The sequence below is a fragment of the Aotus nancymaae genome, unplaced genomic scaffold, assembly GCF_030222135.1.
Source record: "Aotus nancymaae isolate 86718 unplaced genomic scaffold, 86718_ANA_hifiasm-v0.15.2.pri h1tg000016l, whole genome shotgun sequence".
NCBI lineage: Eukaryota > Metazoa > Chordata > Mammalia > Primates > Aotidae > Aotus > Aotus nancymaae.
The window spans coordinates 64698201-64723842 of record NW_026988428.1 but is presented as its reverse complement, the minus strand read 5'-3'; the positions used below and the strand labels follow the sequence as shown (position 1 = coordinate 64723842).

The window sequence follows — 25642 nt, the reverse complement described above, 5'->3', positions numbered from 1 at the left end:
GGTGCTTCGTCCTGCCCCATGCTGGCCAGCCCCAAGGAGCCGCTGCCTTCACCGCCCCAACACCTTTTATCCTTTTTTAAATGCTCCTGGGTTTTGTGCCGCTGCTTCTTGGTTGCTGAGACAGAGAGATGGTGGCCTCGGGTCAGCCCCTCCTCTCCCTGCCTTCTGGGAGGAGGGGATCACATGCTGATGGTCACTAGAGAGGCCAGAAGAGACACAGGAGCGGGCTGCCCTTCGCCCAGGGTTCCCTGTGGCCTCTCAGTCCCCTGGCCCAGCTAGCCACGGTCCCCAGCACCCAAGCATGCAATTGCCTGTCCCCCGCCGCCAGCCTCCCCTCTTCATGTTTGTGTTTTGTTTGGGGGGATGTTTTTCATAATTAAAAGACAGGCCGGGCGTGGTGGCTCATGGCTATAATCCCAACACTTTGGGAGGCTGAGACAGGTGGATCACCTGAGGTCAGGAGTTTGAGACCAGCCTGACCAACATGGAGAAACCCCATCTCTACTAAAAATACAAAAAATAAGTCAGGCGTGGTGGCGCACACCTGTAATCCCAGCTACTCGTGAGGCTGAGGCAGAAGAATCGCTTGAACCCAGGAGGCCGAGGTTGTGGTGAACTGAGATTGTGCCACTGCACTCCAGACTGGGCAACAAGAGCGAAACTCAGTCTTGGAAAAGAAAAAAAAAAGACAGAAAGCAAGAGGTGCCTAAATCTAGACTCTGGGTCCACACCAGGCAGCGGGTTTGCAGCCTGGCACCTGGTGAGCTCCGTTTGTTCCCAAGCCCGAGCAGAGGGTCGGGCGGACTCCACAGGAGCGGCCAGAGCCGTGGAGCGGGAGGGCACCACCTGCGGACCGCCCTCCCAGCCCCAGACTTTCAGGCAGGCACTGAAATGCACCAGGCTTCCGCACTCTGCTGGTCAGTGGCGGCTGTCCCCTCCCCAGCCCAGCTGTCCGGCCACAGGTGTCTGCCTGGCCCATACACACCAGCGGTTCCGGGGTTGGGAGCTGAACCATCCCCACCTCAGGGTTATATTTCCTCCCTCTCCTTCCCTCCCTGCCAAGAGCTCTGCCAGGGGCGGGCAAAAAAACAAAAAGGAAAAATAAAGGAAAAAAAAAAAGGAATTTACATGGATTTTAAAAACCTCAAACCTCTCAAAGTTCTGTTTTCCTAATTTAAAAAACTGATAAAGATGACACTGGAAAATTATCTTGATAAAATGTAAATTCTTTTTTATTAGGCTGGTTACAAAAAAAGTTTAAAAAAATTTAAATTTAAATTTAAAAAAAAACTAAACTAAAACAAAAACTTCTTCACTGTGATTGCTTCTCTTTAAAGGAAGCCCATTTAGATATCCTTGAGGTTGAGCCTGATGAAAAAGGCACTTGATTTTAATCAGATGTGGGAACAGTGATGTCCAAATCTGTGAGTGTACCACATAGTATAGAGGAATAGAAACAAGAAAACTATTATCTTGAGCAGGGGAATACATGGCTTTTCAGAACAGCATGGGAAGTATCCTGGATAGATGGAATAATTTAAACACATTTTAAAAATCCAATAGTACTGAATCAAATTGGGGAAAACTTTGAGATTTTGGCTTTCTTATACAATTCAGCCAGTTCTAGCTAAAATGTAAATATTAAAAATGTAACCCTAAAATCTAATATAGTCAGCCAGAAATCTCTTAGGAAATTTTACTCAGATGGTCTGAGGTAAATGAGTGCTCATGCAAAGATAAACATTTTGGCATCAGGCCATAACAGCAGAGTTAGAACTGGAGAAAAATAGTTACAAGAGCTGACAAAAATGTTGAAGAGGAGACTTATTGGGTCTTCAATGGCAGTTGAAAATTGAAGATATCAAAGAGATCACCTATCAGGATCTTTCTTTTCAAAAAAAAAAAAAAAAAAAAAACAGAAAAGGAATCACAGAACAGTCATTTAAATTGAAAAAAAGCATAAAAATAGGCTTCTAAAAATCAAACTGCTATGGAATCTGCTTTACCCTAGATTTTGGCCCATTAACTTATCTATTGCGACAACTAATGTTTAACCGTGTGAACAGGCCCCAGTTTGCCAGAAACATAATTTGGATTCAAGTGCCTTTTTTGGTTTTGTTTTTTTTTGAGAAAGGATCTCACTATGTTGCTCAGGCTGGACTCAAACTACTGGGCACAAGGGAGACTCTCACTTCAGTTTCCTCAGAAGCTGGGATTACGTGCATGAGCCACAATACTCAGTTTTTTAAATCTAACTAACTGCCTTTGTAATCCAGTGTGTTTCACTGCCTCATGGCTAAAATTCTAAAATAAAAGCTATAATATATTTGTGTGTATCTATGTGTGTTTAGGTGTGTTTATCCATGTGTACATGTATGTCACATATTATGTTTACATGGTAAAATATAATATAGTGAGCCAGAAATCTCTTAAGAAATTTTACGGTGTCCACAGGCTACTGAACAGGATGTCCTCGGATGACAGGTACCTGGGCTCCAGCTGCGGCTCCTTCATCAAGACTGAGCCATCCAGCCCGTCCTCCAGCATCGACGCCCTCAGCCACCATAGCCCCAGTGGCTCATCCGACACCAGTGGCAGCTTTGGCCTGGCCCTGGGCACCCACGCCAACGGTCTGGACTCGCCACCCATGTTTGCAGGCACCGGGCTGGGAGGCACCCTGTGCCGCAAGAGCTATGAGGACTGTGCCAGCGGCATCATGGAGGACTCGGCCATCGAGTGCGAGTACATGCTCAACACCATCCCCAAGCGCCTGTGCCTCGTGTGCGGGGACATTGCCTCTGGCTACCAGTACGGCGTGGCCTCCTGCAAGGCTTGCAAGGCCTTCTTCAAGAGGACCATCCAAGGGAACATCGAGTACAGCTGCCCAGCCACCAATGAGTGTGAGATCACCAAACGGAGGTGCAAGTCCCGCCAGGCCTGCTGCTTCATGAAATGCCTCAAAGTGGGGATGCTGAAGGAAGGTGTGCACCTTGATCGAGCACGTGGAGGCCGCCAGAAATACAAGCGATGGCTGGACTCAGAGAGCAGCCCGTATCTGAGCTTACAAATTTCTCCACCTGCTAGAAAGCCATTGACCAAGATTGTCTTATACCTACTGGTGGCTGAGTCGGACAAGCTCTATGCCGTGCCTCCCCCTGGCATGGCTGAGGAGGACATCAAGGCCCTGACCACTCTCTGTGACCTGGCAGACCGGGAGCTTGTGGTCATCATTGGCTGGACCAAACACATCCCAGGCTTCTCGAACCTCTCCCTGGGGGACCAGATGAGCCTGCTGCAGAGTGCCTGGATGGAGATCCTCATCCTGGGCATCGTGTACTGCTCGCTGCCCTATGATGACAAACTGGTGTACGCTGAGGATTACATCATGGATGAGGAGCACTCCTGCCTCACAGGGCTACTGGAGCTCTACAGGGCCATCCTGCAGCTGGTGCTCAGGTACAAAAAGCTCAAGGTGGAGAAGGAGGAGTTTGTGACGCTCAAGGCCCTGGCCCTCGCCAACTCCAATTCCATGTACATCGAGGATCTGGAGGCTGTCCAGAAGCTGCAGGACCTGCTGCACGAGGTGCTGCAGGACTATGAGCTGAGCCAGCGTGACGAGGAGCCCCGGAGGACGGGCAAGCTGCTGCCGACGCTGCCCCTGCTGCGGCAAACGGCTGCCAAGGCCATGTAGCACTTCTACAGCGTCAAACTGCAGGGCAATGTGCCCAGGCACAAACTCTTCCTGGAGATGCTGGAGGCCAAGGTCTGATGGCCCTGCACACGGACCATGCCCACCTACAGACAGACAAACAGACAGGCCGAGGTGGAGCCCTCCACAGCCACCAGGCTCCACCTTCAACCCCTGTATCATGGCTCTGAGCTGTCCCAGAGGCAGAGGTTTCTCGCTCCTGGCTGTGTGCAGACTCCCGGGTGCAGTGGGGTGGGGGACAGGGATACGGGGGCAGGGGCGTAGGGCTCATCTGTAACTGGCTTTTTCTTTGGTATGTCTTTCCTTCTCCATGGGCAGTGCGGAGGCCTGGGCCAGGGCTGACTCGCTTCGAGAGTGGAGACCACTGGAGCAAGTGTCCCTTCCCTCCACCACACCACTAAGAGGCAGCATGTGCATTTCCTAACTCCCTTGCCCCCTCCCCCATCCACGGCCTGGGTGGGCAGTGCTCAGACTGGGTACCACCTGGAGGTTTTCCTTCCACAGAGGGCAGGTACGCAAGAGACAACAGCATCTTTCTTCCAGAGGCCCTGCCTGCTGAGATCCTCTGGGGCCCCTCGAGAGCCCCATACCTCCCACAGTCCCCATTCAGCTTTCAGCCAGGGCGGACCCACAGGAGAGCAGTGGCTAGAGCTCACGTGTTTCCTAGGCACCCCACCCCCTTGGGGCCTGCTCCCAGCCTGTCACCCCCCATGCCAGTGCCCACCTGTCCTCCTCCTCTTCTCCTCCCCCAATGGTTCCCCGCTACTTCCTGACCCTACCTCAGAGCTCACTCACCCAGTGGGTTCAGCCAGCCATGGTGACTCCAGGGCCTGTAGACAGAAACGTGCTGACACAGAGAAGAGCGGGGGCCACACCATCCTCCCCAGAACCCTTTCCCACTTCCTGCTGTCCCCCTGTTCCTGAAGGGCAGGTCTAGGCCAGGTGGGCCCATGAAAAGCTCAGGAGCCTGACTCCATCCAAGAGCACCCTAGGGGGAAGATCAGGGCAGGATGGGCAGAGGCCCAGACCAATCTTCACCAAGCACGGAAAGGCCCAGCAGCTGAGAGAAGTAGGCAGAGGGGCCCCAAAGGGAGGGAGCTCAGCGGGGTGGCCAGCCTCATCCTTCCTGGCTTCCCTTCTCTGCACTCCACATCATGCCACAGGGCTGGCATGCCAGTGCCACAGGAGGGGTGACCTCCCACCACCCTTGCACAACCAGAGGTTTGGTGTAGCTCCCCTGGGCACTGCAGGCACACCTGGCGGGACCCCTGCAGTCCCCCTGACTGCTGTGCTGGGTGACCAACCATCCCAGTTTGCCCAGATGTTCCTTTGTCCCAGAAAACACTAAGCCCCAGGCACATGGGGACAATGGGTCACCCCGTTTCTGTGGATGGCCATGAAGGTTTTCACTGACCTACGGGGCAGCCCTGAACACCCATCTATGTTCACAGGTTGGTAAGGGCAGCTTAGAGGATCTCCCAAGGACAAAAGAGTATCAAGCCATGATGGAAAATGCCCCTTCTAATCAGCTGCCTGCAAGCAAACCCGCAGGGATCCCCCATCTACGCCCTTCTAGTCCAACCCGCCTCATTGAGAGAGGCAGGCAGATCTCACCCAGCACTGGGACACCAGGAGGCCAGGTGCCTTTCTGCAACTTTTCCATTGAAACCCTGGTCCCACCTCCCTGGCTCTACCCTAGGAACCTCGTGCTGATGACGTGCTGAGGTCATCCAGACAGGAGGGAGGGCTGGCTGAAATCCACAAACTGCAGAGCAGCTCTCTGATGGAGTCCCATATAGAAAATGTTAAGGATTCCAAGAGCCCTCCCAGACCAGGGACATGTCCACCCCACTACCCTTGCCTGTGGGGAATCGGGTCTGAGTCACTTGAGGAGTGGGCATTGAGCCATCACCCAGGATGCTGCATCCATTGCCCTCCATGCAGCCCCTCTTCCCTGATCTGTGTGGAGGCGCACATTAGGGGCAAAGGCCCCTCCTCAGTGTCAAGGAACACCAGCTGCAAGCCAAGTCTAGCACAGTGTTTAGAGGCTGCGCCCTGAGGGCCTGCTCTGGGGAAACCTTGAATCGAGACCTTGGGGTGTGCTCCGTGGGGCTCCCTTAGTCTCACTGTGCTGTGTCCTTGCAGCAGGGCCATGGTGGCACCCTGCTCTGTCACTTCCTGCTCAAGTTGAAGAATCCAGGTGGCAGGGGATCATGCCCAGCTGGCATCTGCTGCCCGTCTTTCCTAGGGAAAGCATCTCTGGCTCAGCGTGCAACATCTGGCTTGGAGCAAGTGGGTGTTCTGTGCTCCGGACAGCTGTGCCTCACTGGATCTGGTGTTGCTGCCCCTCTAGCACAGTGGGGCGGAAGTCCTGATGGTTGGTGTCCATGAGGTGGAAGCTTCTTTTACACTAAAAACTCACATCACAACAGGAAATGTGTCCATAACAATGGAACTCCACCCAGTGGGAAAGTTCCTGGTACTGAAGGGATCCATTGGATGCTCAGAAAAGAAGTTTAGGAGCCAACTTCTTAGCTGGAAGCCTGGTCAGATGAAGACCCTCTCTAGGGAAAGGAGAGGACTGACTTAGTGGGAGGTGGTGAAGTGAGGAGAGTTTAGGGGACCCTCCCCCCAGTGGAACAGAACTCAACTTTACCCTAAACCTGCCATTTCTGGAAAATCTGTAAAGAGGAAACAGCCTGTCTCAGTTTTACTCTCACGATACAGGTCATTTGAAATGAACCAAGAAATAAAACATAAAAATCCAACCATGGAAGAAAAAAAAAAAAAAAGAAATTTTACTCAGATTGTCTTAGGTTAATGAGTGCTCATACAAAAACAAACATTTTAGCATCGGGTCATAATAGCAGAGTTAAAACTGGTGAAACATAGTTATAAGAGCTGACAAAAAAAAGTTGAAGGGGAGACTTATCACCCCAGCTAATCAAAACAAACAAACAAACACCTTTTCAAGGGGGAAAAAAGGAAAAAAGCAAAAGGCAGTGATGCATTCCTACCAATCATGTGCAAGGAGGTATTTTTTGTTCACTGGTCTGGTTGGGTTGACTAGTCAGCAGGGAAAGCACTTTAGAAGTTATGTTTGTTTGTGTTGCTTTGCCTGTTGATCCCTGTGTGGCAGACAAATACAGTTTACATGATTGCTGTGAGCTCAAGATTTTTATCTGTTTAATATGAGAGCCTAACTTTCTGTAAACATTTTTCTAGTTTTTTAATAATATTAATTATTCAACTAACTGTTCCATCACCCTAAGCATATAGACAAGCCTAACTAAGCATTTACATTTCCAAAAGGTGTTTAGGTTGTTGGTTATAAGGAAGCTGTTGTAATTTGTAAGGTCATTGAGTTAAAAGCCCTTTAAGACTTTTTTAAAAAGTCTTGGCTGGAGTGCCATAAGCCATCCATTTTATCTCAACATCAACAGAAGAGTTATTAGATTCAAAATAGGAAAAAAAGTAGAGAGTTTGCTCCATAGTTGTAGGTTTTTTCTTTTTTTTTTTTTAGAGAGTTCAAATAATGAACATTTGACCTCAGAATTTTTCTTGCTGCTCTCTTATCTCTGGGATCTGTAAGTAATACACTGCTTCTGTTATTTCTTGTGTTTTGTTGTGTTGGCTCCTCTGTTTTTCACCTGAACTAAACACTCCTCCCAGGCAGGGCTCTCACAGAGAGTGGCTATCTCGGTAGGAATACATTGGACACAGGTCAGAGAAGAGTGCAAGAACATCTGCTAGCACACACAAGTATCCTGTGAGAGGAACACCTGGTGAAGGGGCAGGCACTTTTATCCTGGAAGGTATTGAGCTGCCTTCCAGGATAAAAAGGTGTCCCTGAGGGCCGGGTGCGGTGGCTCATGCCTGTAATCCCAGAACTTTGGGAGGCCGAGGTGGGTGGATCACGAGGTCAAGAGATCGAGACCATCCTGGCCAACATGGTGAAACCCCGTCTCTATTAAAAATACAAAAAATTAGCTGGGCATGGTGGCGTGTGCCTGTAATCCCAGCTACTCGGGAGGTTGAGGCAGGAGAATTGCCTGAACCCAGGAGGCGGAGGTTGCGGTGAGCTGAGATCGCACCATTGCACTTCAGCCTGGGTAACAAGAGCAAAATACTGTCTCAAAAAAAAAAAAAAAAAGTGAGCCTGAAAGACACACTGTAAACACCCACTGCAACCTCCTCTGGAACAAAAATTCAAGGAAAATCACAAAAGCAGGTCTTCAATGGCAGATGAAAATCAAGGATGTCAAAGAGATCACCTACCAGGATCTTTCTTTTCAAAAGAAACAGAAAAGGAAGGACCAGATCTATGTAAGAAAATGCTGGAGGAGGTCAGATCCTATAGCCAAAAAAAGAAAGATTTAAAACAGAGACAATTGCCCATGTGTCAAATCATATTAACACATCAGATAAAGATTAAGAATCTTTTGGCTGGCAAGATGGCTGAATTGGAACAGCTCCAGTCTGCAGCTCCCAGTGAGATTGACGCAGAAGGTGGGTGATTTCTGCATTTCCAACTGAATTACCCAGTTCATCTTATTAAGACTGGTTGGACAGTGGGTGCATCCCACAAAGGGTAAGCTGGAGCAGGGTGGGGCATCACCTCACCCAGGAAGCACTAGGGGTCGGGGGATTTTATTCCTTTAGCCAAGGGAAGCCATGAGAGACTGTATCTGGAAGAACGATGCATTCCAGCCCAGATACTGCATTTTTCCCACAGTCTTCACAACCAGCAGACCAGGAGATTCCCTCTGGTACCTACCCCACCAGGGCCCTGGGTTTCAAGCACAGATCTGGGCAGCCGTTTGGGCAGACACCAAGCTAGTGGCAGGAGTTTTTTTCATACCCCAGTGGCACCTGGAACGCCAATGAGACAGAACCATTTACTCTTCGGGAAAGAAGGCTGAAGCCAGGGAGCCAAGTGGTCTGGCTCAGCGGATCCCAACCCCACAAAGCCCAGCAAGCTAAGATCATTGGCTTGAAATTCTCACTACCAGCACAGTAGTCTGAAGTCGACCTGGGATGCTCGAGCTAGGTAAGAGAAGGGGCATCCACCATTGCTGAGGCTTGAACAGGCAGTTTTACCCTCACAGTGTGAACAAAGCTGCCGAACAGTTTAAACTGGGCAGAGCCCACCACAGCCCAGCAAGGCCACTGTCACCACACTGCTTCTCTAGATTCCTCCTATCTGGGCAGGGCATCTCTGAAAAAAAGGCAGCAGCCGCAGTCAGGGACTTATAAATAAAATCCCTATCTCCCTGAGACAGAGCACCTTGGGGAAGGGGTGGCTGTGGGTACAGCTTCAGCAGACTTAAACTTCCCTGCCTGACAGCTCTGAAGGGAGCAGTGGATCACTCAGCACAGTGTTAGAGCTCTGATAAGAAACAGACTGCCTCAAGTGGGTCCCTGACACCCATGTATCCTTATTGATAGACACCTTCCAATAAGGGCCGACAGACACCACCACATACAGAACAGCTCTGGGTGGCATCTGGCAGGTGCCCCTCTGAGACAAAGCATCCCAAGGAATGAACAGGCAGCAATCTTTGCTGTTCTGCAGCCTCCACTGGTGACACCCAGGCAAACAGGGTCTGGAGTGGACCTCCAGCAAACTCCAGCAGACCTGCAGCAGAGAAGCCAGACTGTTAGAAAGAAAACTAACAAAGAGAAAGCAATAGCATCAACATCAGCCAAAAGGATGTCCACTCAGAAACCCCATCCCCAGGTCACCAAAATCAAAGACCAAAGGTAGATGAATCCATGAAGATGGGGAGAAACCAGAGCAAAAAGACTAAAAATTCCAAAACCGGAACTCCTCTTCTCCTCCAAAGGATCACAACCCTTGCCAGCAAGGGAACAAAACTGTATGGAGAATAAACATGAATAATTGACAGAAGTAGGCTTCAGAGGGTAGATAATTACAAACTCCTCCAAGCTAAAGCAGCATGCTCTAATTCAATGCAAGGAAGCTAAAAACCTTGAAAAAAGGTTAGATGAATTGCTGACTAGAATAATAACTTCAGAAAAGAACATAAATGGCATGATGGAGCTGAAAAACACAGCACAAGAACTTCATGAAGCATACACAAGTATCAATAGCCAAAGCAATCAAGCAGAAGAAAGGATATCAGAGATTAAAGATGAACACAGTGCTCACACCTGTAATCCCAGCACTTTGGGCAGCCGAGGCAGGTGGATCACGAGGTCAAGAGATGGAGATCATCCTGGCCAACATGGTAAAACCCTGTCTCTTCTAAAATGCAAAAATTAGCTGGGCATGGGCACCACATGCCTATAGTCCCAGCTACTCAGGAGGCTGAGGCAGGAGAATTGCTTGAACCCAGGAGGCAGAGGTTGCAGTGAGCCAAGATCATGCCACTGCACTCCAGCCTGGTACCTGGTGACAGAGCAAGACTGTTTGAAAAAGAAAAAAAAGATGAACACAATGAAATAAAGCAAGAAAATAAGATAAGAGAACAAAGAATGAAAAGGAATAAACAAACCCTCCAATAAATATGGGACTGTGTGAAAAGAACAAATCTATGATTCATTGTTGTACCTGAAAGTGACAGGAAGAATGGAACCAAGTTGGCAAACACTCTTCAGAATATTATCCAGGAGAACTTCCCCAACCTAGCAAGGCAGGCCAACATTCAAATTCAGGAAATACAGAGAACACCACAAAGATACCTCTTGAGAACAGCAACCCCAACACCCATAATTATCAGACTCACCAAGGTTGAAATGAAGGAAAAAATGTTAGGCACAGCCAGAGAGAAAGATTGAGTTACCCACAAAGGGAAGCCCATCAGACTAACAGTGGATCTCTTGGCAGAAACCCTACAAGCCAAAAGAGAGTGGGGGACAATATTTAATATTCTTAAAGAATTTTCAACCCAGAATTTCATATTCAGCCAAGCTAAGCTTCATAAGCGAAGGAGAAATAAAATTCTTTCCAGACAAGCAAATGCTGAGAAACTTTCTCACCACAAGGCCTACCTTACAAGAGCTCCTGAAGGAAGCACTAAACATGAAAAGGAACAACCTGTACCACTACTGAAAAAACATACCAAATTATAAATACCATCGATGCTGTGAAGAAACTGTATCAACTACAGGCAAAATAACCAGCTAGCATCATAATGACAGAATTAAATTCACATGTAACAATATTAATCTTAATTGTAAATGGACTAAATGCCCCAATTAAAAGACACAGACTGGCAAATTGGATAAAGAGTCAAGACCCATCGGTGTACTGTATTCAGGAGACCTATCTTACATGCAAAGACACATAGACTCAAAATAAAAAGATGAAGGAAGATTTACCAAACAAATGGAAAGCAAAAAAAGAAACAAAAATGGGTTGCAATCCTAGTCTCCAATAAAATAGACTTTAAACAAACAAAGATCAAAAGAAAGAAGAGCATTACATAATGGTAAAGGGATCAATGCAACAAGAAGAGCCATTTTAAATATATATGGATCCAATACAGAAGCACCCAGATTCATAAAACAAGTTCTTAGAGATCTACAAAGAAACCTAGACTCCCACACAATAATAGTGGGAGACTTTAACACCCCAATGTCAATATAGATCAACAAGAAAGAAAATTAACAGGGATATCTAGGACGTAAACTCAGCTCTGGACCAGGAGGACCTAATAGATATCTACAGAACTTTCCACCCCAAATCAACAGAATATACATTCTTTTCAGCACGATATCACACTTATTCTAAAATTGACCACATAATTGGCAGTAAAACTCTCCTCTGCAAATACAAAAGAACAGAAATCATAACAAACAGTATCTCAGACTGAGGGAATGTAATTAACTTCTCTTCCTGGGTCCACAAATGGTGTGGTTTCAAAGGCAAGAACTTCCTAGTGACATCCCCAACCTGCCTTCTTTCACGTCTCCATCCAGGAGCTTGGAGGTCTTTGTTTAACTTGCACATGCATGGGTAGATAGACTGCCCAGGTGAGCTTCCTTTGTTTAGAAAAGCCTGTGAAAAGCTATGGGAGGACTGTGGGGCAAACAACAAATCAGATATCAAAATCAAAGATCAATCACTCCAGCGGAAGTTTAGAGAAACTCCTTTCATAAGATAAAAAACTTAAATGAGGCAGGAATAACTCCCAGGTTAAAAATCCCCTTCTCTCTCATCTGTTTGGACTCCATCTCTGGATGCCCTCTCATGACAGCATGGGAGTTGACTCTCTCTCTCCCTCTCTCTTTCTCTCTCTCTCTCTCTCTCCGTCTCTCTCTCTTTCTATATATACATATATATATATGTACACATATTCCTTTTTCTCTCTCTCTGCCTAAATAAATCACTTTCTGCAAAACTCTTTAAGATTTGATATTTACTTGAATGAGCTCACTGCACCTGGTGGGGTCTTCTCCCCCATTCTTGGGTGAGTGAGGGACCAAGGGTCTGGAAGTACACATCCTACTGGGAAGCAACCTGAGCCCATCATCCGCATTTCGGTCACAAGACTACAGAGCAATCAAATTAGAACTCATGATTAAGAAACTCACTCAAAACCACACAACCAGAAACTGAACAACCTGCTCCTGAATGATTACTAGGTAAATAACAAAAAGAAGGAAGAAGTAAAGAAGTTCTTTGAAACCAATAAGAACAAAGGCACAACATACCAGAATCTCTGGGACACATTTAAAGCAGTGTGTAGAGGAAAATTTATAGCACTAAATACCCGCAAAAGAAAACAAAAAGATTTTAAATTGACACCCTAAAATCACAATTAAAAGAACTACAGAAGCAAGAGCAAACAAATTCAAAAGCTGGCACAAGACAAGAAAGAACCAAGATTAGAGCAGAACTGAAGGACATAGAGACACAAAAAACACTTCAAATAAATCAATGAATCCAAAAGCTGGTTTTTTGAAAACATCAACAAAATACATAGACTTCTAGCCAGACTAATAAAGAATAAAAGAGAGAAGAACTAAATAAATGCAATAAAAAATAATAAAGGGGATATCACCACCAATCCCACAGAAATACAAACTATCATCAGAGAATACTATAAACACCTCTATGGAAATAAACTAGAAAATCTAGAAGAAATGATAAATTCCTGGACACATACATCTTCCCAAGACTGAACTAGAAAACAGACAAACCCCTGAATAGACCAATAACAAGTTCTAAAGTTGAGGCAACAATTAATAGCTTACCAACCAAAAGAAACCCAGGACCAGATGGATTCACAGCTGAATGCTACCACAGCTACAAAGAGGAGCTCGTACCATTCCTCCTGAAACTATTCCAAGCAATGGAAAAGAGGGAATCCTCCCTAACTCATTTTAGGAGGCCAGCATCATCCTGATACCAAAACCTGGCAGAGACATAACAAAAAAAGAAAATTTCATGCCAATATCACTGATGAATGTTGATGCAAAAATCCTCAATAAAATACTGGCAAACCGAATTCAGCAGCACATCAAAAAGCTCATTCACCATGATAAACTTGGCTGCACATCTGGGATGTAAGTCTGGTTCAACATACACAAATCAATAAATGTAATCCATCACATAAACAACCAATGACAAAAACCACATGATTATCTCAATAGATGCAGAAAAGGTCTTCGATAAAATTCAACAGCCCTTCATGCTAAAAACTCTCAATAAACTAGGTATTGATGGAACATATCTCAAAATAATAAGAGCCATTTATGAAAGACCCAAAGCCAATAACATAATGAATGGACAAAAACTGGAAGCATTCCTTTTGAAAACTGGCACAAGACAAAGATGCGCTCTCTTACCACTCTTATTCAACATAGTATTGGAAGTTCTAGCCAGGGTTATCAGGCAAGAGGAAGAAATAAAGCCTATTCAATTAGGAAAAGAGAAAGTCAAATTGTCTCTGTTTGCAGATGACATTATCATGTATTTAGAAAACCCCATCATCTCAGCCCAAAATCTCCTTAAGCTAATAAGCAAGCAATTTCAGCAGAGTCTCAGGATGAAACATCAATGTGCAAAAACCACAAGCATTCCTATACACCAGTAACAGACAGAGAGCCAAATCATGAGTAAACTCCCATTCACAATTGCTACAAAGATAATAAAATACCTAGGAATACAACTTACAAGGGATGTGAAGGACCTCTTCAAGGAGAACTACAAACCAGTGCTCAAGGAAATAAGAGAGAACACAAACAAATGGAAAAACATTTCATGCTCATGGATAGGAATAATCAATATGGTGAAAATGGCCATACTGCCCAAAGTAATTTACAGATTCAATGCTATCCCCATCAAGCTACCATTGACTTTCTTCATGGAAAAAAACTACTTTAAGTTTTATATGGAACCAAAAAAGAGCCCACATAGCCAAGAAATCCTAAACAAAAAGAACAAAGCAGGAGGCATCACACTACCTGACTTCAACTATACTACAAGGCTGTAGTAACCAAAACAGCATGGTACTGGTACCAAAACAGAGATATAGATCAATGGAACAGAACAGAGACCTTAGAAATACTACCACACATCTATAACCATCAGATCTTTGACAAACCTGACAAAAACAGCAAAATGGGAAAAAGATCCCCTCTTTAATAATAGGTGTTGAGAAAACTGGTTAGCCATATGCAGAAAGCTGAAACTGGATCACTTTCTTACACCCTATACAAAAATTAACTCAAGAGAGACTAATGACTTAAATGTAAAACCTAAAACCATAAAAACCCCAGAAGAAAACCTACACAATACTATTTAGGACATAGGCATGGGCAAAGACTTCATGATTAAAATACCAAAAGCAATGGCAACAAAGCCGAAATAGACAAATGGGATCTAATTAAACTAAAGAGTTTCTGCACAGCAAAAGAAACTGTCATCATAGTCAACAGGCAACCTACAGAATGAGATAAAATTTTTGCAATTTATCTGTCTGACAAGGGATAATATCCAGAATCTACAAAGAACTTAAACAAATTGCAACAAAAAAACAACTCCATCAAAAAGTGGGCAAAGGATATGAATAGACACTTCTCAAAAGAAGACATTTATGCAGCCAACAAACATATGAAAAAAAGGCTCATCATCACTGGTCATTAGAGAAATGCAAATCAAAACCACATTGAGATACCATCTCAATGGTATCTCTCTAACACCAGTTAGAATGATGATCATTAAAAAGTCAGGAAACAACAGATGCTGGAGAGGATGTGGAGAAATAGGAATGCTTTTACACTATTGGTGAGAGTGTTAATTAATTCAACCATGTGGAAGACAGTGTGGCGATTCCTCAAGAATCTAGAACTAGAAATATCATTTGACCCAGCAATCTCATTATTGGGTATATACCCAAAGGATTATAAATCATTCTACTATAAAGACACATGCACACATATGTATGCTTATTACAGCACTGTTCACAATAGCAAAGACTTGGAATCAACCCAAATGCCCATCAATGATAAACTGGATAAAGAAAATGTGGCACATATATACCATTGAATACTATGCAGCCACAAAAAAGGATGAATTCATGTCCTTTGCAGGGACATGAATGAAGCTAGAAACCATCATTCTCAGCAAACTAACACAAGAACAGAAAACCAAACACTGCTTGTTCTCACTCATTAGTGGGAGTTTAACAACGAGAACACATGGACACAGGGAGGGGAACATCACACACTGAGGTCTGTCGGGGGTTGGGGATTTGGGGAGGGCTAGCATTAGGAGAAATACCTAATGTAGATGATGGGTTGATGGGTGCAGCAAACCACCATGGCACGTGTATACCTATGTAACAAACCTGAACTTTCTGCACGTGTACCCCAGAACTTAAAGTATAATTTAAAAAATTAAAATTTAATAATGTTTTTAAAAATCATAATTAATGATGGCTAATCTCACATGAATAGTTTAGGGGAAAATGAGATCGATTTTTTTCCTCCACTCTTGATTTCTCCAGTTCCATAATCCTCAAATCAAGTTCCATTAATAATCAAAATAACATCAGTAGCTTTTTTTTTTTTTTTGAGATGGGGTCTCACTCTGTCACTTGGGCTGGAGTGCAGTGGCACGATCTCAGCACTGTAATCTTCACCTCCCAGTTTCAGCTATTCTTCTGCCTCAGCCTCAAGAGTAGCTGGGATTAGGGAAGACCGCCACCACGCACAGCCAATTTTTTTAATTTTTAGTAGAGACAGGGTTTTTACCATGTTGGCCAGGTGGGTCTTGAACTCCTGGCCCTAAATAATTTGCCTGTGTCAGCCTCCCAAGGTGCTAGGATTGCAGGCGTGAGCCACCTCACCTGGCCAATCAGTAGCTCTTTTAAAAATAGGGAGGCTGGGCATGATGGCTCATGCCTGTGGTCCCAGCATTTTGGTAGGCCAAGGCAGGGGGATTGCTTGAGCCCAGGAGTTTCAGATTAGCCTGGGCAACATGGTGAGACCTGTCTCTGCAAAATATATATAAAATTAGCTGGGCATGATGGTGCAAGTCTGTGGTCCTGGCTACTCGGGAGGCTGAGGTGAAAGGATCCCTTGAGCCTGTAAGGTGGAGACTGCAGTGAGCTGTGACTGTGCCACTGCACTGCAGCCTGGGAAACAGAGTGAGATGCTGTCTCAAAAATAAATAGATAGATAGATAGATAGATAGATAGATAGATAGATAGATAGATAGATTCTGAATTCTACTCCCAACTTGCTGACTCAGAGTATCAAGGGCAGGAGTATCAAAAATTCACATTTTGTAAAGCTCTCCAGATTTTAAAAATGTTAAAAAATTTATTCCATTAATTTTAAATATACAAAAGAGTTACAAGAAGTTCCTTTCTATATAGAAAGTTCCTGGCCAGAGGCAGTGGCTCATGATTGTAATTCCAGCTCTTTGGTAGGCAGAACTGGGTGGATCACTTGAGCTCAGGAGTTTACGATCAGCCTGACAACATGATGAAACCCTGTCTGTACAATTTAATTTAAAGAAGTATTTACCCTTCATCCCACTTCTCTTAAAGTTAACATGTTATATGTAACAATGTGGGGATCGCTCCAGCGTCGAGACCACTCAGTGTCCCCGCCATAATGGAGCTTGAGCCCGGACACGTTTCCCACCCGCTGGAGGCAGTTGAGACCAGTGAAAGAGAGTTTTAATAGAAGTTTGAGTTTGCAGAAGCCTATTTCTGGTCCAGTGACCTAAAGGCTGGGTGAAGGCTGTGTGGTTTTACTAGGCGTTGTTTCTTGAAGTACCTGCTCTGGGCTAGTTTTATGACTTTGTTTACCCTCTATTGATGGGTCCCGTGCTTGTTACTGTGACTGCTATTTGCAAAGTTAATGGGTCTATCGCCTCTCTGATGACTTGCATAGATCATTAACATTTTGACTATAGGTTTCCTCATCCTGATAATGAGACCCACCTGCATGACTTGATTGTACCCATTGTGTGTTTTCCGCTGCCTAAGCTTGTAGCCGGATGGCTCTCTCTTCCCTTTATTAAGATAATGGCATCTGTTCTGATAATTGAGATGAGACTAAGCATGCTTATGTAAATGAGGTGGGGCAAAGAATGTGCCTGTAAATGAGGTAGAAAAAGATAAATATACTAACTCTGTGTACAATAAAGTTGCTGGTTTTAGGCATTGCTAATTGGGAATTGCCTGGCCAGCCCTCCAGACTCCAGCCTGTTCTGTCTTTTCTTTTCTTCCGTGCACTCTCTCTTCCAGATATTGGGACCCTCTTGCAGGTCAAGAGACCCCGGCAGACGTGCCGTTCTCACCGGCCCCCGACATCACAATGGTATAATTACCGAAACTAAGAAACTAACATTTATACAATACAATAAACTATAGACTTCAAAAAAAAAAAAGTCTTTTGGATTTGTAGAGTGCAACTCAATAATGAACTTGGTAAGAAGAGTTTCAGTGAAGCTATTTTTATTTTCTGTGAAATATGAATAAGTTATGTAGTACAGATTGTGGTAGAGTGAGCTGAATGATAGAACTGAGGGCCCAGGTGAGGACAGGGAGAGTGATTTAAAATGTTTTCTACCTGTTCAGCTGTGTTGTTTTATCCAGCAGTGATCACAGTCAGAGGAAAACAGAATGAGAAACAGGATCCCAGTGAAATTTAGCTATAGTTCCTCTCTGGGTCACCCAGTCACAACTTCCCCATTATTGTGTACCAGTTCATCATTCTTAATAATTCAAAAAAAAAAAAAAATACTGCAACCCTGCTAAGGAAGGGCTACTTCCTATTCTTTCCATTCCACTTTTATAGTCTAAAAAGATTTCTAGTCCTTGTGAAATGTTCTAACAGGAATGCTATAGATGACAAGTTCTTCTGGTACTCTTAACCATTCACTGCAGTTTCCAAAAGCAGAGACAGTAAAAGCTTGTCTAAAATGAAAGTCAAGTGTCAGGGTTTTCAGAAAGAGGAATAATATGCTTCTTAAAGGAATGTTTACTTTGTGTCAGGGTTTTCAGAAAGAGGAATAATATGTTTCTTAAAGGAATGTTTACTTTGTGTCAACTCAGAAATTAAAGACAAGAAAGATAATTTTAACATAACCTACCATCAGAAGAGCAAACAGAGAAAAACAGCAATGCAGATGAACAAGTTCCTACATTGTGTGCTGATTTCAGCACACCTGTATATAGTTCCAGAGGGACAGTGAAAAACAAGAAGTAATGTATTGATTTACCCAATGCTCTTTGCTGAAAAGTAAATAGAATCTCAATGAACCTGAGTTTGAATTCTGGCCCTGCTATGTTGAACTGATAAAGTGGAAGAAGAAGAAGTGTGGACCTTGATGTTCTGCCACAGTATTTGAGAGAGCATTCAAATTATTTGCATCTCAAGAAAACATCTTTTAAATCTCCAACTATATTTGAGGTTTATACTCTATTAACTGCCCAAAACTCTAAATCTTAGTCCTCAGAATGTAGGAAACCTTATAATTTAGAATATATGTTGTTACTTTTATCTTTAATTTATAAAAAATGGTCTGATTTTTTTATTTGCTTTTTTCCTTATTTCATCTCTTTTCAAAAGTTGACAAATCAAACATGACTTCTTTCTAGTCATGTTTTACCAAAGCATCTCCTACAACTTACTTTATTCCTTTTTCCTTTTATTCTATTTTTTTGAGATGGAGTCTTGCTCTGTCACCCAGGCTGGAGTGCAGTGGTGTGATCTTGGCTCACTGCAACTTTCGCCTCCCAGGTTCAAGCAATTCTCCTGCCTCAGCCTCCCAAGTAGCTGGAGCTACAGGCATGAGTCACCACACCTGGCTAATTTTTGTATTTTTAGTAGAGACAGGGTTTCACCATGTTGGCCAGGCTGTCTCAAACTCCTGACCTCAAGTGGTCCATCCACCTTGGCCTCCCAAAGTGCTGGGATTACAGGTGTGACCCACTGCCCCTGGCCAACTTCCTTTATTTCTATATAAAAATACATTTTCAAGGGTTGCAGGCAAGATGGTCGAACAGGAAGAGCTCTGGTCTGCAGTTACCAGTGAGATCAATGCAGGTGGGTGATTTCTGCATATCCAACTGAAGTGCTCAGCTCATCACACTGGGAGTGGTTAGACAGTGAGTGCAGCCCACAGATGGTGAGCTGAAGCAGGGTGGGTTGCCTCACCTGGGAAGTGCAAGGGGTTGGAGAACTCCCTCCCATAGCCAAGGGAAGCCATGAGGGACTTGGCCATGAGGAACAATGCATCCTGGCCCAGATACTATGCTTTTCCCATCATCCTGGCCACCCACAGACCAGGAGATTCCCTAGGGCACCTACGCTACCAGGGCCCTGGGTTTCAAGCACAAAACTGAATGGCCGTTTGGGCAGACATCAAGCTAGCTGCAAGAGATTTTTTTCATACCCCAGTGGTGCCTGGAATGCCAGCAAGACAGAAACATTCACTCCCCTGGAAAGGGGGCGGCAGCCAGGGAACCAAGTGGTCTAGCTCAATAGACCCCCCACCCCTACTCACAGAGCCCAGCAAGCTAAGATCCATTGGCTTGAAACTCTTGCTGCCAATACAGCAGACTGAAGTTGACCTGAGATGCTCAAGCTGGTGGGGGAAGGGGCGTCCTTCATTACTGAGGCTTGAGTAGACAGTTTTCTCCTCACAGTGTAAACAAAGCCACAGGAAAGTTTGGACTGGGTGGAACACACCGCAGCTTGGCAAAGCTGCTGGAGCCAGACTGCCTCTCTAGATTTCTCCTCTCTGGGCAGAGCATCTCTGAAAGAAAGGCAGCAGCACCAGTAAGGGCTTATAGATAAAACTCCCATCTCCCTAGGACAGAGCACCTGGGAGAAGAGGCAGCTGTGAATGCAACTTCAGCAGACTTAAACGTTTCTGCTTGCAGGTTCTGAAAAGAGCAGAGGATCTCCGAGCATAGCACTCAAGTTCTACGAAAAGACAGACAAGTGAATCCCTCAAGTGAATCCCTTACACCCATACTTTCTGACTGAGAGACACCTCCCAGCAGGAATCAACAGGCACCTTACATAGGAGAGCTCTGGCTGGCATCTGGTGGGTGCCCTTCTGGGATGAAGCTTCCAGAGGAAGAAACAGGCAGCAATCTTTGCTGTTCTGCAGCCTCCACTGGTGATACCCAGACAAACAGGGTCTGGAGTGGACCTCCAGCCAACTCTAGCCAACCTGCAGCAGAGGGGCCTGACTGTTAGAAGGAAAACTAACAAACAGAAAGGAATAGCATCAACATAAACAAAAAAGACATCCACACAGAAATCCCATCCAAAAGTCACCAACATTAAAAACCAAAGGTGGATAAATCCATGAAGATTAGAAAAAAACCAGTGCAAAAAGGCTGAAAATTCCAAAACCCAGAACTCCTCTTCTCCTCCAAAGGATTACAACTCCTTGCCAGCAAGGAAACAAAACCAGAGGAAGAATGAATTTGATAGGTTGACAAAAGCAGGCTTCAGAAGGTAGATAATTACAAATTCCTCTGAGCTAAAGGAGCATGTTCTAACCCAATGCAAGAAACTAACAACCTTGAAAAAAGGTTAGAGGAATTGCAAACTAGAATAACCAATTTTGAGATGAACATAAATAACCTGATGGAGCTGAAAAACACAGCATGAGAACTTCATGAAGCATACACAAGTATCAATACTTGAATCAGTTAAGCAGAAGAATGATATCAGAGATTAAAGATCAACTTAATGAAATAAAGTATGAAGACAAGATTAGAGAAAAAAGAATGAAAAGGAACAAACAAAGCCACCAAGAAATATGGGACTATGTGTAAAGACCAAACCTACGTTTGATTGGTGTGCCTGAAAGTGATGGGGAGAATGGAACCAAATTGGAAAACACTCTTCAGGATGTTATCCAGGAGAGAACTTCGCCAACCTAGCAAGGCAGGCCAACATTCAAATTCAGAGATACTCTACCAGAAGAGCAACCCCAGGACACATAACCGTCAGATTCACCCAAGGTTGAAATGAAGGGAAAATGTCCTTCATTTCAGAGAGAAAGGTCGGGTTACCCACAAAGGGAAGCCCATCAGACTAACAGCAGATATCTCTGCAGAAACCCTACAGGCCAGAAGAGAGTGGAGACCAAAATTCAACATTCTTTTTTTTTTGAGACGGAGTTTCACCCTGTCACCCAGGCTGGAGTGCAATGGCACGCTCTCTGCTCACTGAAACCTCTGCCTCCTGACTTCAGGTGATTCTCCTGCCTCAGCCTCCGAAGTCGTTGGGACTACAGGCTCGTGCCACCATACCTGGCTATTTTTTTTGTGTTTTTACTAGAGATGGGGTTTCACCATGTTGGCCAGGATGATCTCGATCTGCTGACCTCGTGATCCACCCGCCTCGGCCTCCCAAAGTGCTGGGATTACAGGCGTGAGCCTCCATGCCTGGCCTCAACATTCTTAAACAAAAGAATTTTCAATCCAAAATTTCATATTCAGCCAAACTAAGCTTCATAAGTGAAGGAGCAATAAAATTCTTTACAGACAATCAAATGCTGAGGGATTTTGTCACCACCAGGCCTGCCTTACAAGAGCTACTGAAGGAAGAACTAAATATAGAAAGGAAAAAGTGGTATCAGCCACTGCAAAAACATACAAAATTGTAAAGACAATTGATGCTATGAAGAAACTGCATTGACTAACAGGCAAAATAATCAGCTAGCATCATAATGACAGAAGCAAATTCACACATAACAATATTAACCTTAAATGTAAATGGGCTAAATGTCCCAATTAAAAGACACAGAGTAGCAAATTGTATAAAGAGCAAAAGAAACTATCGTTATAGAGAAAAGGCAACCTATAGAGTGGGAGAAATTTTTTGCAATCTATCCATCTGACAAAGGGCTAGTATCCAGAATCTACAAAGAATTTAAAGAAATTTACAAGAAAAAAACAAACAACCCCATCAAAAAGTGGGCAAAATATATGAACAGACACTTCTCAAAAGAATACATTTATGCAGCCAACAAACACATGAAAAAAACTTATCATCACTGGTCATTAGAGAAATGCAAATCAAAACCACATTGAGATAACCATCCCTCACCAGTTAGAATGGTGATCATTAAAAAGTCAGGAAACAACAGATGCTAAATAAGATGTGGAGAAATAGGAATGCTTTTAGACTGTTGGTGGCAGTGCATATTAGTTAAACCATTGTGGAAGACAGTGTGGTGATTCCTCAAGGATCTAGAACCAGAAATACCATTTGAGCCAGCAATCCCATTAGTGGGTATACACCCAAAGGATTATAAATCATTCTACTATAAAGACACATGCATGTGTATGTTTATTGCAGCACTATTCACAATTACAAAGACTTAGAACCAACTCAAATGCTCATCAATGATAGACTGGATAAACAAAATGTGTCACATATACACCATGGAATACTATGCAGTCATAAAAAAGGGATGAGTTCATGTCCTTTGCAGGGATGTGGATGAAGCTGGAAACCATCATTCTCAGTAAACTAACACAGGAACAGAAAACCAAACACCACATGTTCTCATTCATAAGTAAGAGTTGAACAATGAGAACACATGGACATAAGGAGAAGAACATCACACACCAGGGCCTGTTGGAGGGGTGGGGTAAGTGGGAAAGGATAGCATTAGGAGAAATACCTAATGTAGATGACAGGTTGATGGAAGCAGCAAACCACCATGGCACGTGTATACCTATATAACAAACCTGCACATTCTGTACATGTATTTCAGAACTTAAAGTATATATTTTTTAAATACTATAAATAATAATTCAGTTTAGTAAAATTGCAGGTAAAAGATAAACACACAAAATTTTATTATATAGTCTAATTCTAGCAAGAAAAATTAAAATTTAAATAGAAAAAATATATTTTCAACAGTTTAGACAGTTACTTTTAAGTATTGAAAACTTCACCTTTGGATGAGAAGATATTTCCAATATTTAACCATCTGAATGAAATTATTTTTAAAATATGCATCAGATTTTACCTTTTCATACACAAGAGTAAAGTATATATGCCCAGAAAGTAACTCTGCCAAGGGAAAATGGTATCAGAATTATAAAATATTATTGGGGAAAATCTAGTGAGCTATTTCTGAGATAACAGAAATATTATATCACAGAATAATAATATATGAGCTCATTAACATATATTAATAATCTAACAGAGTTTTTGTTTTTTTTTTTCCAAATAAGTTGTCATGTGAAACTCACAGGGAGGGCAAAGGAAAGCACCATTTTAAAAAGTCAAAAAATTAGAAATGAAATATAGAGGAAGATAGGATCCTGTCATGCAAGTCCCTAAGAGAAACGCAAGGGATGTAAAATACCAACAGACATCTAGAGCCTGAAACCAGAATAAAGCTATGAAAAACAAAATTTAAATTTATAAAATAATTCAAAGGAAAAAACTACCAATTATTCCATATGCCATAAAACATTAAGCCTGGAACATAATACTAAGCACTGAATGAAAGCTTGTTTGTGGAATAAATGAATGAAAGAATCTACTTTAGGTCTGTCCGCGCAGCCCTAGTCTGCTACTCAACGTGGAGCGATGGGAGGCCTTGAGAAGAAGTATGAACGAGGCCCAGGCACCAACTACATCACCCGGGACAAAACCCGTAAGAAGCTCCAGCTGAGCCTGGCTGACTTTAGGTGGCTGTGCAGTCTGAAGGGCGTTTATCCCCATGAACCCAAACACAAGAAGAAGGTTAACAAGGGTTCTACAGAGGCCCAAACTTTTTACCTTATCAAAAACATCAGGTTTCTCCTCCTTGAACCCATCGTCAACAAGTTCCGGGAACACAACGTGTTTGTCCGGAAGCTTCGGAAGGCCTATGAGAAGAGCGAGTGGAACACCACAGAGCGTCTGAAGGACGATAAGCCCAACCACAAACTTGACCACATCATCAAGGAACGGTACCCCACATTCACTGATGCCCTGCGGGACCTGGACGACGTCCTCTCCACGTGCTTCCTCTTTTCCACCTTCCCACGGACTGGCAAGGGTCATGTGCAGACCATTCAGCTGTGCCGCCGGCTCACCGTGGAGTTCATGCATCCATCATTGCCTCCCGTGCCCTGCGCAAGGTCTCCCTGTCCATCAAAGGCATTTACTACCAGGCCGAGGTGCTGGGGCAGCCCATCGTGCGGATCACTCCCTATGCCTTCTCCCGTGACCACCCGACAGACGTGGACTACAGTCATGGCCACCTTCACCGAGTTCTACACCACCCTGCTGGGCTTCGTCCACTTCCGCCTCTACCAGTCACTCAACCTCCACTACCCCCAAAGCTCGAGGGACAGGCCCAAGCAGAGGTGAAGGCCAGTGAGGGCACCTACGCGCTGGACTCCAAGAGCTCTGTGGAGAAACTGGCGGCCCTCAGTGCCAGCCTGGCCCACGTGGTGGTGCCTGCCGTAGAAGAGGAGGCCGAGGTGGATGAGTTTCCCACCGATGGGGAGATGTCAGCGCAAGAGGAAGACCACAGGAAGGAGCTGGAGGCGCAGGAGAAGCACGAGAAGCTTTCTGAGGGCCTGAAGTTCTTCCTGAACCGAGAGGTGCCCCGAGAGGCCCTGGCCTTTGTCATCAGGAGTTTTTGGGGGAAGTGTCCTGGGACAAGTCTTTGTGCATCGGGGCCACCTATGACGTCACAGACTCCCGCATCACTCACCAGATTGTCGACCGGCCTGGGCTGCAGGCCTCCGTCATAGGCAGGTGCTACGTGCAGCCCCAGTGGGTGTTCGACTCAGTGAACGCTAGGCTCCTCCTCCCCATGGCAGAGTACTTCCCTGGGGTGCAGCTGCCCTTACACCTTTCACCCTTTGTGACTGAGAAGGAAGGAGATTATGTCCCACCTGAGAAGCTGAAGCTGCTAGCTCTGCAGTGGGGACAGGACCCAGGAAACCTGAATGAGTCGGAAGAAGAGGAGGAAGAGGACGATGACAACGAAGGTGATGGTGATGGAGGGGGAGAAAATGAGGAGGAGGAGGAAGATGCAGAGGCTGGTTCAGAAAAGGAGGAGGAGGCCTGGCTGGCAGCCCTGGAGGAGCAGAGGATGGAGGGGAAGCCCAGGGTGATGGCAGGCACCTTGAAGCTGGAGGATAAGCAGCGGCTGGCCCAGGAGAAAGAGAGCGAGGCCAAGCGCTTGGCCATCATGATGATGAAGAAGCCGGAGAAGTACATGTACCAGAAGATCATGTTTGGCAAGAGGCGAAAAATCCGAGAGGCCAAGAAGCTGGCGGAGAAGCGGAAAGCCCACGATGAGGCGGTGAAGTCTGAGAAGAAGGCCAAGAAGGCAAGGCCAGAGTGAGCGCTCGCGGCCCCTCAAGGCTGAGGCCAGCTCCTAGCAGCTGAACATGGCAGAGGCAGGCCAGAGGACCTAAGTGTGATGGACCAGAGTCATTTCTTTTCTCCTTTCTCCAGCCA

At 44.8% G+C, this 25642-nt stretch overlaps 1 protein-coding gene and 1 pseudogene across 2 annotated transcripts; both read left to right on the top strand.

Moving 5' to 3' along the window:
- Positions 1–2467: 2467 nt before the first annotated feature.
- On the top strand, positions 2468–3691 carry LOC105732608 (steroid hormone receptor ERR2-like). Of its 2 annotated transcripts, XM_064376755.1 has the most exons (2): positions 2468–2861; positions 2979–3691. In XM_064376755.1, exons 1-2 carry the CDS (start codon positions 2468–2470, stop codon positions 3689–3691), a joined length of 1107 nt encoding a protein of 368 aa, XP_064232825.1. The 2 variants fall into 2 exon arrangements, with proteins under 2 accessions (XP_064232825.1, XP_064232824.1); XM_064376754.1 differs by having other exon boundaries at positions 2468–3691.
- Positions 3692–23770: 20079 nt separating this feature from the next.
- LOC105732605 (pescadillo homolog) lies at positions 23771–25526 on the top strand (annotated as a pseudogene).
- Positions 25527–25642: the final 116 nt, after the last annotated feature.